This window comes from Vanellus vanellus (assembly GCF_965231255.1).
Source record: "Vanellus vanellus genome assembly, chromosome: 2".
Lineage (NCBI taxonomy): Eukaryota > Metazoa > Chordata > Aves > Charadriiformes > Charadriidae > Vanellus > Vanellus vanellus.
In genome coordinates, this window is record NC_138906.1 from 36190841 (window position 1) to 36205054 (window position 14214).

At 41.8% G+C, this 14214-nt stretch overlaps 1 protein-coding gene across 1 annotated transcript in view; it reads right to left on the minus strand.

The window, feature by feature from the left end:
* RAPGEF5 (Rap guanine nucleotide exchange factor 5) overlaps positions 1-14214 on the minus strand; it is a gene marked incomplete at its 5' end in the record, with an annotated part of 160739 nt that overhangs the window by 18765 nt on the left and 127760 nt on the right. Inside the window, 8 exons of the mRNA XM_082479342.1 lie at positions 491-669; positions 1640-1762; positions 3561-3658; positions 6524-6673; positions 9728-9806; positions 10759-10789; positions 11564-11661; positions 13566-13710. Of these exons, the coding sequence (XP_082335468.1) occupies positions 491-669; positions 1640-1762; positions 3561-3658; positions 6524-6673; positions 9728-9806; positions 10759-10789; positions 11564-11661; positions 13566-13710 (903 nt within the window). The remainder of the gene's footprint in view (positions 1-490; positions 670-1639; positions 1763-3560; positions 3659-6523; positions 6674-9727; positions 9807-10758; positions 10790-11563; positions 11662-13565; positions 13711-14214) is intronic.

Genomic DNA, 14214 nt, shown 5'->3' on the forward strand with positions numbered 1-14214 from the left:
ACTGAAGAACACCCCCTCCCCAGTAAATAAAAAATTACTCCAGAGAGGATTACAGGGGGCAACAGCTTACTGCAGCCAGTTTCCACTGTAGAGGTAGGACTTTCAAAATTATAACAGAGTTTTTTTGGTTTCCATGTAGTCTTTGGTGAGTAACTGTGTTGCTGCTCAAATAGTTTTGTAATACAGTCCTCAGGTTCTCTCTGCTAAGAAAGGAGATGTCTCTGCACCATCAGGGATGTTGCAGCTGGCGCTATGGATTCAGTGCCTAAGCTGCCAGGGAAGATTTGAGCAGCATATACTCCACCACATCTAGTTTTGGCTCAGTGTTTGCTGTTGTTATTTACGGACTGTTTTATCTAGGTATGCTTACTACACTATTAAAACACAGGATGACAAATTAGTTTTCTTGCTTTGCTTTTGCACCTATTTCTCTGCTCAGCAAATAAAGCATGTGAATTCAAGGACTTTTGTTGCAACTTCAGTAACTTACTGGGCAGCAATCTTGATGAACTTTTTGACTAGCTGTACACGTTTGCAGAGCTGGCTGCAGAGGAGTATCTCAGTGGCAACCCAAAGCTGGACCTCATTGCATCTTTGAAGCAGAAGACTGAGATTCTCGGTGTTTTCAGCGCTACCCTGTCTGCTGAACGTGAAGTATATCAGCTCTTGCTGGAAGACATTGACAACATTATTAGGAATATAAAACCAATTAAAATGTAAATGAATTATAAATTATTTAGAAGTATGCTTTTGAAATTACTTGGTTACAGATTATTTTTTTTCATGATCCATGAACCAATCATGGATGATTCAGGGTCCAGGTTTGGCATAGCAAAGTCTAGAGGCTTATTAAGGTAGGCAGGTGGACTGCAAGATGTGCTTTTCTTGTGAGATTTCCTGCAATTCCACTTCTGGCTACAGCCAGATATAGCACATAAGTAATCTGTGCCTTTCTGTATTTCATCACTTCTATTGGAGTATGAAAAAGCAACTATATCAGACCATTGAAGAAACTGAAAAATTTCCATTCAAACTTCTTCCTAAAAATAGCCAAGTTTTCAGGAACAGAGGTGTGGATATTGATTTCTGTGCAAAAAACATCCAAAACTTAAACTTGATCAGCTCTAGATTTTACGTGTCTAACCTGAATAAAAGAACCTGAAATGAGAGATCAAGAAAAGCACCTGATGAGAAGCCCATTCCATCATTTTCCCATTCATTTTCTCAGAAAGCCACCATGCTTTTCAGTGAATGATATTTGCAAGTAACATTTTCTACTGTTAACTGTGTATTTTACTCAGCAGCTCACACCAGAATCTATCAAGGTTGTTGAGACAACCCAGTGGGCACTGAAGTGGGCCATTATTCCATTTTTATAAAGTCTGCCCAGTATTTTTTATCTCACTGAAGCCTAACAAGAAGAGTAATGTGAACATCTAAATTGCTGAAATTGAGAGTTCTTTTGTGGTTAAAGTGATATGAAGGACACCTATTTGTGGAGTCCTATATTTACTGGAACATTATTGAGTGCAAAGGACAATTTGCATATATAACATATTCACACAGAACATCAGAACATCATAATGGCACAATGCTGCATGAGCGTAATATCCCTGGAAGTGGACACAGTGCTTCTCACCTCATGAATTGCATTGAAGAGGCTCCAGTCAAAGTTTGTTAGTTCTAAGGCAAGATCCCAGGTGTTGATTCCCAAAATTCTCACAGACCTTTGCTGCAATTCCTCATTTTCAGCAAACGGGTTCTAAATCAATAACAAAGAGCAAAAAAAATCCTCAGCAAGTGCCAAAAGTTCTGTGATGAAACAGCTACTGGACCAAAGTACCAAACAGAGCTGAGTAAGTAATCTACTCTAAGTGCACTCTGAGGACATTTTTCCCCCCCACTAATCAAAATCAAGGAGTTATAGCCTATTTAATAATTAGCTCGAAACAGAAAATGGGTCAATAGGATCAATGATGTGCTATTGGATTAGGCCTTCTCCCTCTCTTTCTTTCTCCAAACCTTGAAACACTGACCAAGCAGACAGCATAATGAAAATAAAATCCCTGAAACTATCTGAAAAGAAAAGCTGAATTAAGACAGCAGGAAATTTTTGTATTACAAGATAAAGGAATCATTCTGCAAACACAGATTTAGGATAAATACACACAACTTGCCCACCAATCCACCTTTATATATTACACAAATCCATCCATTTTATGATTAATCTAGGCCAAATGTAATCACCAACAAACAGTAAAATACAGTGGGTCCTGATTCTTAAAAGTTACTTAGCACATTACTGTGGAGTGCACTGGTACTGCTGGTGTTAAGGATCACTTGACTTTTCCATTATTAGCTTGTATTTTCAAAGGTTTGCATTTCTCCTGGTTTTTTTTACCTCGTCAGGCTGAAACTTGGCACATGAACCATCTGCCAAGATGAAAGATTATTCTTATCAGTTAAGCCATTACTTTGGTGCTATGTTTCTGACAGTTACAGAAAGTTTTGCCATTTTTATTGTGTAACTAATGAAACCAGATTGGCTGTCACCTGTCTGTGCTGGAAACCTTCCCTTAATATTCACATTTTTAGAGGTGGCTCAAACGCCAGAGATAATGGGGATGACAGATTACAATGATAGCAGTGTGTCAGCTCTTCGGGGCACATTGATCCAACAAAATGTAAATAGACATTTCTCATCCCTAGGATGAATGCACAAATCCTAGCGCTACTGACAACATGTAAAAGTCGGTTGCGACACCGTCCCTGCGCTTTCCTCGAGAACATCTGCATAATTAGTAGAAAACTGTTGAAAGAGCAATTCTTTGAGTGTCTGACCGTTCCTGCCTCACTGAGGTTTTGGGAAATCACGGAGAGGGTTCGCAATCCCATCTTCTAAGGACAGAGGGAATGAGAGAGACCTGCTGCCCTTGGACCTGCTTCCTCCCCCAGCACCAGTGAGAGGATGGAGAGACAGACAGACAGAAGGAAGGGAAGAGGACATACCACCAGACATATATGCCAGCCACAGACTGACCATGTGCCTGCCACAACACTGGGGTCACACTGATGCCCAGTAATTTTGGTAGAACTCATGTGACATCTATTTCTCCATGTAGTAATTCCACAGAGTTTGTCCATCACCTTGGATGATTCTGTACCAGCCACTTCAAGTGTGACAGAGGCACAAGGGGGGTGGTGTGGGGTGGTGTGCATGTGTGTATGTGAAAGTCACATGGGCCTTGAATAATCCTCATCCGATCCAGTTCCTGTACAAGCACAAGTCAGCTTTTCCAGGCTGATGTAGATTGAAAGATTTAAGCTGTCCAGAAGCTTTGGTCTATTTGAAATTGATGAACAAATTCCATTACTGTTCAGCCAAATAACTGCTGCTAATGCAAGGTATTATTTTTTTTCAGGTATAGGGCAGCTCAGTAAGCTTTACTAAGGAAGTAAAAAATAAATTCTGTATGGAAAAGCACTCTTAGACGAATATTAAATTCTTGATCTGGAGTCATCTAAATCAAAAACGGAAAGTATACAACACAGACCCTTACCAAAGAATCAGTCAGATCTTTTCGGTAGACAAACATCCGACTGGATGACTCAAAAGATTTTGAGATAGCCAAGTCATTTGGTTGTAGTTCATGTTTTTCTGTAAAAACAGAAAACAAAACACAAAATCTTCAGAAAAAGGAGTAAAAGCTGTATATAAATATGAGAAAAACATTACAAATCCATATCAACTTCTCAGAATGTAACTAATCATCAAATCCAGTCCCTACGGGAACCATCACTTCCACACTATTCAGGCACAATAAAGGCAAGATGTCTCTGACACTGGACTAGAGCACAAAAACTTCCAGTCTGGCCTTCACATAGGATAGAACAGAAAGAAACCCTTAAATCATCTAGTCTAACCTCCTATACACTATAGAACATTTTATTTCAACCCAGTGTATCTAGTGTAAATCTGACTTTTGTTAGAGCATAGTGTCTCGGCCTCCAGAGACTGAGCTGTTGCACATCACTGGCAGACAAGAGCATGGGAGGAGATGTCACCCGTAGTCACAGCCATTAGACACGAAAAGAAGTTTAAAGGTTCCCAACACCATGAAATTAACCCCATGCAGCAGAGCTGAAGAGTCCTTTGTAGTAGGGTATTTACAGAAATTCCTCTAGACTCAGAGTAATTCATTTAGAAAACATCTGAGTAAAAGAGCAGGACACACCAAACTGGTAGCAAAGAGAAAGGACTTTTTTTCCCTCCACGTCAGAGTACTGGTTCAGCTCTGGGCAACCTTGGATGCACCAGAGAATGATATGGGAAATATAAAGCAAAACCCAGAACATAGCTGAAAAACTTCTCTGGGAAAACTGTCTCATCCTGCAGGCTCCGAGTAATCTTCTGGAGTCCTGACACATGAGATAGCACTGGCAGAGGCTGCCCAGGGAGGTTGTGGAGTCCCCTTCTCTGGAGATTTTCAAGACCCGCCTGGATGCAGTCCTGAGTAATGCGCTCTGGGCAATCCTGCTTTAGCAGGGGAGTTGGATAGATGATCTCTAGAGGTTCCTTCCAACTCTGAAAATTCTGTGATTCCGTGAGATTTGATTACAGTAACTATTAACGGAGACCCAAAAGCACTAGAAGCACATTGACAGCTACCTTGGACTTTTCATTGCTCATGAGGGAGAAGTAGGACCAGGAGGAGTCTGAGAGCCAAACATCATTTCAGACTGTTTTCCCTCGTATCCATGCTCACACTGACACCAGATACATTTATGCTGAACTACCAGTATGCTTTTTCAAGGTAATTTTGAATAAAAAGAGCTTGCTTGTTCATTTCAGGAGTACAATAAAAATGCATTCTCCAATGCTCATACTGCTGCCCTCCAAGTGGATGGCAGATGACAGTTCCGAGTCATCCAAATAGCTAAAAACCAAACAAACAAAAGCGTGGCAGGGTGGTGGTTATTGCTCGCAGCACAGGAGTAACTATGCATAAGAACAAAGATAGCAAAATTGTGGTATCTCCAAGTAATTCAGGACATGTGACTAAATAACATTTTAGGGGTTACAACGGTCATGTACAAATGACAGTCCTATTGAACCTGCGTTTTAATTATTGTTTCTCATTGAACAACCGAGTAGCAACCACTTCTGTTCTGTGGCTTTCTTGGGAACCAATGTGGTCTAAAGATAATAGTGTGCTTTGTTATTTATGGATTGTTGGTTTTCTTTACCTAAGCAGGCAGTTAGCACCAGATTTATTGCTATCAGAGCAAACCTTGCCCTGCTCTTGATCAGCAGCACAAGACCTGAAAAACAACTGCAGCACAGTGATTTGGCAGTGCTGTAAAACGCACTGGAGGCGAGTTTGGGCACACACGGGGGTAAAAAGAGTATGCTTGCGAATGATGTAGCCTGGCTGGCCAGGACACCTACGTGTCATGTTCCTGCGTGGCTGCTCCATGCCCAGGCCCTCGATAGCCAGAGCGGGGCACCATCTCCCTGCCACCACACTGGTGCCCTGCAAGAAAATGGCTATTTAATTGAGCTCAGCATGGGGGAGAACCTTCCACTTCTGAATCGAACAAATAAACAGAACAAGGCAGCGTTTGTGTATATTTCATTTGACTAGACTGACAAAGAAGTAGCAATGAGTGCTATATCTCTACGGGTGCATCCTTTGTCCCAAGGGATCAACGCCAACTAATGTTATCTGACGATATGGTGAAGATATTCTACACTCTCAACCCCTTTTTGTAGATCCAGCTTCATATTTCTATGCACCTAGTTAAATTGCTTCCTTTATATTCCCTAAATGCCAAAAGACACCACAATGAGCAAAACAATCTGACCAAACAGCTCGAGACCTGCCAAAAGAAAAATCAAAACCAAAGAAAACCTCGGGGGTTTGGCTAGTCCCTAGTATCAGCCCATGATCAGTCAGGTCTCCCTTAAAAAAAAGACAGTAAGCCTTTCTGTTCAATGAGAAACACTAAAATAATAGGCAGAAAATGTCAGTTGTAAGCAAGACTGCTCACAAAATATTGCTTAGATTGCTCTCTCTCTCAACTGTGCAAATATGTATGTCTCCCTCCTTTCTGCTGAGGAATATTCATTACCCATGCCATAAGTGAGGAAACGGCCACACATATAGTATTTGTTATTCCCTTTTATATTTTTAATGCAAACCACGCCTCATCGCCTTCCAAATTAATTTAAATGCGAAAGCAGGAGATTTATCTGTGGGGAAAAAATAAAATCTTGCAGTGCTGCTGGAGATTGAGAGTCCTTTGCCCTCCCTTCCCAGCGAGGGGATGCCGTATCCAACAGTACCCAAGAATGAGCTGTTGCCATGGAAACGACTCTCTGGGAAGCAGCTCCTCATTGTTCCTGTGGTCATCCAGCTGTGGGCCCGCACAGGAACAGCTGTATCCTTGCACCAGAAAATGTCATCCCTCCCTTACGTGATGCACTAAAAGGTAAGTAATCAGATGAAGGGAAGTTATTTACCACCGGAGAACGTGACTGTCACCAGCGCCAACTCCTCCTCCGGGTACTGGATCTTTTCCGCTACAATCTTCAGGATCTCCTGAGCTGAAGTGGATACTTGAGCTTTCACGCTGACATAGGAGTGCTCTGTTATGTACACACGGCAGAAAACTGCACAAAGGAAGAAAGACACGCTCAGCAGTCGGCAGAAGCACCTGAACAGAGCAGGAGAATATCTCGCAGACCCGACCACGACAACGCCTCGGCTGCCCGCCGGCTGTGGCTGCAGGAAGGCTGCCTGCTGCAGCCTGACCCATGGGGACATTAAACTAAGCACAAACGTCACCGTTTCCCCCCTTCCCACCTCCTCTCCCTGGGAAATTGAGAGGGCCAAGCAAATGGAAACAGAGACCCCCGCAGCAACGCCTATTTAAGACTTCCTACCATGAGGATTTGTCACGGACAACCTCCTCTACCGCCTATCTTCTTTGCAAACTCAGCTGTTGCCGTCTTTTCTCCTTTCCTTTCAGGTTCAGATAAATCACCGTCCTTTCAGTATATTTCATATCCACTGCAGAGATTATTTTGGACCTCTGTGTCCACCTGGAACAGGAGGCTTCTCAAGAACAGTGCTTCATGCTCTTCAACCACTCCTGCCAGCTTATCTGTCTAGACATCTAAACTACTCGCATTGCCAGGGTATTTTAGCACCAGCAGAGGCTGCCCAAACAGCGATGCAATTAGTTCTGGCAACTCTTTCCCTGCACCACTTGCAGCACACATAAAAGGGACTGGTTTGGAGAAATTCCATGGGCTCATCACTTCCTCTGAAGTCCATGAGCTGGTTAGGCTCTGGGAGGGAGACTCCCCAGCAGTACCGCTGTGCTCAGCTCAGGTACTACTTTGTTTCTGCTACAAAAAGGGATGTACGCTCCGCTCCCTCTGCTTGCCAGAATTCTAGCTTTACATCTTTTGCCGAGTTTGCTGCAGCCAGTTCTTTGAAATACAGCTACCATACTTAAAAGGGAAGAAAAAGAGCTGCAGATTCGCATAAATATTTCAAAAATTACAACATCTGCTAATAAGAATCACCACAAGTTTTGGTTTCACGCTCACTTCAAGGCTTAATTAAACCTTCCATTTCCCTCTACTCTAGCACTTCTTATTGCCGACAGGCTGCTACCATGTCAGTATAAGACAAAACTTTTCTTCTCCAGAAATGTTCCAATTTTTAATTATTTTTATTGACAGATGTATGTAGCAAGAGCTCTTTGTTTGTCCTACAAATCTTCATGGCTTCAGGGCACTTTCATTAACTGAGACCCTGCCAGAAGCGGTTAAGAACTCTATCCTCAAGAATATCTATTTTTTGTGTTGTAGTTAAAAAAAAAAAAAAAAAAAAAAAAAGAAGATGAGAAGGAAGGAGGAACTTAACATTTAACCTTGGGGAAGAAAAGTAATTTGATTTTATAATTTTTTCTTCACCTGTCTCTGCTGACAGGCAGTAAATCAGATGCTGATCCTATGGCAGAATCTCTCTTTGGAATGGATGTAACTCATGAAAAGATAGAGACATCAAACTGCACACTAAACTACTAGGTAGAAAAATAAATTTTAAAAAATCTGACAGAAATATTTGGCCTCCACAAGCAGCGTGCAACACAACTGGCCTACAGCGAAATCTCCCTCGCTCTGTCATTTGGGAAGGGAAGATGACAGCAATATGTTAATTTAGCTACTGACATATCCTTTGTTTAACATTGAACTAAACCAACCCACAGGTCAGGTTCTCAAGCACAACCATCATACTGATTCTCCCAAAGCCTGCTCACTCCCCGATGCGCCTTTCAAACATCCCATCTGCGGTATCAATTGACATGGACCATGTCCTCTCTTCCAGGAGCCTGTGCTGCTCCTCTGTGAGATGCAGAAGGGAATGCCAGTAGGAGGAAGCAGCCATAGGCTACAGGTCACTCTGGTAATCCTTACATTAGGGGATAAAATGCCTCCAGCCAAATGGCATAGTGCGGCTTGGACAGACCCATCCTCCAGAAGCGCCACCAGTCAGCAGCACTCCATCGCACCGACTTAGATGTCCACCTTCAGCGTCTGTCTCTCCTCTCCCAACTCCATTTTTGCTATTTCATTCCCTCAGTCCCATCATCTTCCACGGCTCATGCTCTCAAGGAGCGAGATAAAAGCAATTTAACCCAGTCAGGCCTGGCCTAGCTGGGTCCTGTCTTTCCTGACCCCACAGCCATGCGGTTTATCACCTCCCTGGTGCCAGCACACTTCCCTCCCCATTCACACACAAGCTGTGTCCGACTTTTTAAGAAGAAGAATGAGTGTGGGGGTTCTTATGCAGAAATGACATTTTTAGAAGCAGCCTTGATAACATAAACCTCAAATAAATTTATATTTGAAGCACGGAAACAGGATATCTATCAGCAGCATGTATTACGTGGAAAGACTTGGCATTGAAGGAGCTCAGTTTTTATTCTGTAACAAATGAGCACTAAAAATATCCTGACTTCAAGTAAACTTCCGGACATTTGTTTCCAGTGAGAACTGAAGATATATTGTCCGAGGGTGAGACTTCCAGGTAGGAGGTCCTTCTGCCTGTTCTCTGCTTGTCTACATGGTATTATCCTCCTCTCTGGCTCCTTCCTTGTAAAGGCATTACAGGAGTGTGACAGCCTCACTGTGTTATTGCATTAGTAGCGAGGAAGGGAAATTGCATTTTGAAGTGGTTGACATTAAAGCGAAGTGGCACCTCACACTCCACACAGAGACGTTTTCAGGGAGAGAAGGAACAAAGGCGGGTTCCCAGAGTTAGCAGATCCTGGCCCATTTCACGTGACAGCCTTATTCATTCACCTTTTGCAACCAAGATCTAGGTGAAGAGACCGAGAGCATGAAATAGAGCAGGAATAACGCCTGGTGGACGGGCTGCCAGCACCTCTGGGAGGCACACAGCTCTGCTACAGGGCTGCTGGAGGAACTCGACAGGGGCAAAAAGCCCTTGAGATGTCATGTCACTCTTGAACCCCTGCACAGTAGGAGGTGGGAAGGTAAACTTACACAATCCAGTCTTTCTTCTTTTGTGGCCCTAAGGTCCTGTTCAGAAGCTGTACGTCAGTTTAAAAAAAATTACATCGTGGGCAGTCCTTGAGAAACAATTTTGCAGTTTTAGAGTTTTTCCTCCATTCTCTCAATCGTACTTACTTTCTTCTGTTTCATTCATGGTTCCTCTGTGCTGCAGCCAGTTCTCCTTTACACTGAACTGGTGGAAAAAGGTTTTATTCTGCGAGGGAGTGTGGGAGAGAAAAAAAAAAAAAGAAAAAAAAAAAAAGACACAACAGTGATTCTCTGCATCCTTGTCCTTTACAAAGCAGTAATTCACACAACACAGCATTCAGCCCATACATCTGGCCAAAAAGGTTTCTGTATAGGAAATCCACCCACCCTTTCTTGGATCAGTGAACTAGGAGTTGCCTTACCGAATAATGGCTAAGGTGGGGATTTTGGAGGAAGCGGGACATGCCTAGGCTAAGCAGCCTGCATGATTCAAGGTTCTCTGTAGCCACATTCAGAGCTCATATCTTATATACTTATTCTTCTATACGTTTCCTATGTACCAACGGCCTATTTAGCAATTTCACTACAATCTCATGCTCTGCCTTCCACATTTCTGCAGCAACATTTTAAGCTTATTACACACTTCAGCTTCAGCCCTGTAAATTCGATGACCACAGCAATTCACCTCTATGCAGTCTGTACGCCAACTTTCTCTGGCTGCATCCTTCTCCCTCCCATTAAATAGACAGATTCATGTTCCTCTCTTTCTTTCTTTGTCCCTGCCACAACAAATCCCCCCTTTTGCTCTGCCTACTTGACATCCGTAGTGAATGCCTGTGCTCAGCCTGGTTTGCCCAGGTTGCTACACCTTTCCAGCCTGGTGGAGACAAGCTCCCGGGCCTCTCCTGAATTCTGACATCTCAGAGCATCTTGTTAAGGTGCTAATACTGTCACAGCCACTGCAAGTTAGCTCATACAGCTGATATCTAGGCTGCACCAGCAGGAAAAAAAAATTCCTTAAGCAACATTACGGGTCTAACCTCACTGATGTATCCTGTCATGTTTTTGGCCACCAGTCACTTTCAATTGAGAAGCCAAGAAAGAAAGTAAAGCAGCAGAAGGGAAGAAAGTGAGATGATAAGTTATCTAGCAACCAGCAACAATCGGGTCTGCATTACCTTTCGGTGAGGTGAATATTCATCTACAGTGCTGAAACAAAAAGGAAAATCCAAATTATTCTTGCCATCCAAACATTAGGATAAGGAAGTTTTAGCTATTAAAAATTCTGCAGCATCAGAAAGTTTTTAACATTAAATAGTCATCACAGAATGGCTGTAGAGATCCTTCAGGGAAATCTGGCTCGGCTAGAAAACTCTTCTGTGACTTGCACAACCGATGAAAGTGAAAAGCAATGCTGCCAGCCTGCGAGCTGCCAGAGAACACGGGCACAGCTCGGGCCCCCAGAGTAAGCAGTCGGGCTCACCCTCAGGGACACAGCTCTTTCCACTTCCCCAACAGCCAAACCACAGAAAAAAATTCCATTAGTTGGAAAAGTGTGCCAAGGAAATATCTTTTACAAATACACTCATTATTAGTAAAATAATAACCTTGAGATGACTATTGCAAAAGAGATTTGCTTCTCAGTACTGCAGACTGCAGAGAGAGAACAAGAATGAAGGTACCATCTGAAGTCACAGACTGCAGCTTCCGAGGGAAATTTCGCCAGCTTTTCCAAAGTCTCGCTCTACTTGCAAGTCATCCCAGCCAAAACTGATGGGAGTGACTGCTGAACCACACACACCACCCAACAAACATCAGAGAAGACTGAATAATCTAGCTTTAGTTTAAAGAAAAGATGATTTGTAAAAATGAATATAGTACTTGTATCACTCATCACTTTACTGAATTACAGCAAGATGACGACAAAAATAAATTACACTCTAAATAAAAGGAGACTTGATCACAAATGTAATCAATACTTACTGACGACGATGCATCCCAAGTATCTTCTGGAATTCTTTCAGGTCCTTCTCAAGAATGGGGTATTCATACACATCATCTAGAACATTCCTGTATATTGTCTACGAAATAAAAACAGTATCTGCAAACATCTGTTAACTCAAACATAAATCTAAAGCATCACATCAGCAGTCTAAATCAATTCAGGCACGAGCCTACTAAAACAAATTTCATCATTATATTCATGCAAGACCCCTAAAGAGAGAATGTTCCTGTTCAAATTTCCAGACTGGTCAATATTCATCGTGCTTTTGGAGAAACACACTTTGTATCACCACTAAGCGAGAGGGCAAAATGTTGACACTCATTTGTCTACAAACCAGAAGATTTAAAACAACACTTGCGGCTGTTACATGAAACCTGGGTTAGGTCAGAAGAGTACGTTCTGAAGCATGAGAACACACCGCACCATCATCACTTACCCAAAATGAAAACTAACAGGTTCATTTGATTAAGACTTCTAAAATGGAGAATGTTCTCCTTCCCTTCTACTCATGTTTGCATGCATTTTAAATTGTTTGTGAGAGACATCAACACAAGTAACACCATACTCCTTGTTGTAAACCCTACTTTCTTTTGGGGGAGGCATTGTCTGAATACCATCAATGAGGAACGTCAGTTAAATAAACTTTATCTTAAATAAAGAGGTAAATAAAATAAATAAATATTTAAATAAAGAGGTAAATAAACTGAAGCAGCTCTCATGACTGAAATTGTAGGAAATATTTTCTCTATACTTTTTCAGAATCTGCACATAGAGCCTTCTCTTTCCCTTTCAAGAAAATGAGGATCATATGTACGAGCTGAGTCATCAGGTTTGCTTTGGCCCAATTAACACTCCTACATTCATAAATTTCAGCATGAATGGCTCTGGCCTAGAATCCTATATATTGTTTTTGCACATATAACTTCAACCATCGTTAACACTACTGCTGTTTAATATTGCATAGAAGCCTCAAGCAGAGGAATTGTGTGACAATACACAGTCACACACCTCCGTGGCCAGAAAGACGAGCCCTACATCAAGGTAAGGGCAACAGAGTGTAACCTAACTGATGGCTGGAACGGTGTCCCCTTTCCAGTACAGCACTACACATCTAGTACCAGACAGCACAAATCCAGAGGCCTCTGCTTCCATATGCAGTGTGTCCTACTCCAAAAACAAAACAAACATACAAACAAAAAAAGGAAGCTCAAGACTCCCTTCAAATTTAGTTCAATGTTTCACACCTTTGTCTTGAGCGAATGACTGAAGAGAGCAGAAAGCCCCTTAAGAAGATCTCCTGTTGCAGACAAAGAGTTATATTAGGAAAGGTGGAAGATCCTGCTAAAATACATTCATCTTTCAACCAGCAGGGAAAAAGAAAAAAAAAAAAAATAAAAAAAATCAACCACCAGATGGATCTCAGGTCAGCAACAACATGGCCATTTGCAAATTTACAGGGTATTATAGAAGCCTTTGGAACTGATTCAGAAAGATCAGAAGATCCTTGCTAATAAGCAAGGACATAATTTTATTTATTGAAAATACATAAAGCTGTGCAGCTCTCCGTGTGCACCTGACAAACACTGTGGAATAGCATTTCGCTCCTCAGTCAAAGCAGCATTTCTCACAAGGACCACAAAACGCTCTCTTTGTCTGTGATCCTCTGGATACCGACTCTGGACCCTGTTCTGGCAGAGACAGCCAGTGTGTCCAAAGAACCTCTACGTCTTCGTAGTTTTCTTACCTTCCTAAATTTTTCCATTTTCTAGAGAGCACAGAGTTCTATAATTTTCATATTTGAAAGTAATGTTTTTGACATTGAATGCATCGACATTACGGATTTCCTGTCCAAGCTGTCTCTAAGGCATTCAAGGAAAAAACATGTAAATCATTTTATGTTATAGATTTTGCCGTTGGGGCTTTTTAGACACAGTATGATAATTAAACAGTGCTGAAATGCACCAGAAAGTGTTTCAATACCTTTAAAAATTGTTTTAAATGCTCATCTTCATGTAACCAGTCTTTGTAGAGAGAAGTCCACTGAGACACCAAATGCAAGACTTTTCGTTTCCTACAGGACACATCAGAGTCATCTTCTTTGCCTTGGTGGTTCTTGGCACAATAGGTACAGTAGGTTAAGGAACAAATACTAAGCAACAGAAAAGACTTTGAAATCATCTCATTTGCTAATGAAAAATTTTTTTCACTACATTGCTCAGCTTTATATGTTTTATCCATCTCCAGCTTTTGGAGTTTCATCAACTTTTTGGCATTAAATGCTCAGTAATAGAAATGTCAGTTCATCCCCGGTGCCAACAGGATTATTTTTTTTCCTTTATAGATTAGGGAGGCGAGTCTATAAAAGTAAAATCAATTCAAAAGGTATTATAGCATGTTGAGTCATATCTTTTCTGTGGAACTGTGAACAAACCTTTGTCCTGCATGCTGATGCCAACATGAATGTCTGTGGGAAGGAGGACAATGCATCATTAACAACAACAAAAAACCCAGGCAGATGAAGTCAGTTTCTTTTCCCCTGCACAAATTACACTATCTGCAGAAATAACACTATTAAAATAAAACGGAAGGTGAAAGAATCTATTTCCACCATTGTTCTCTATTCACAAAG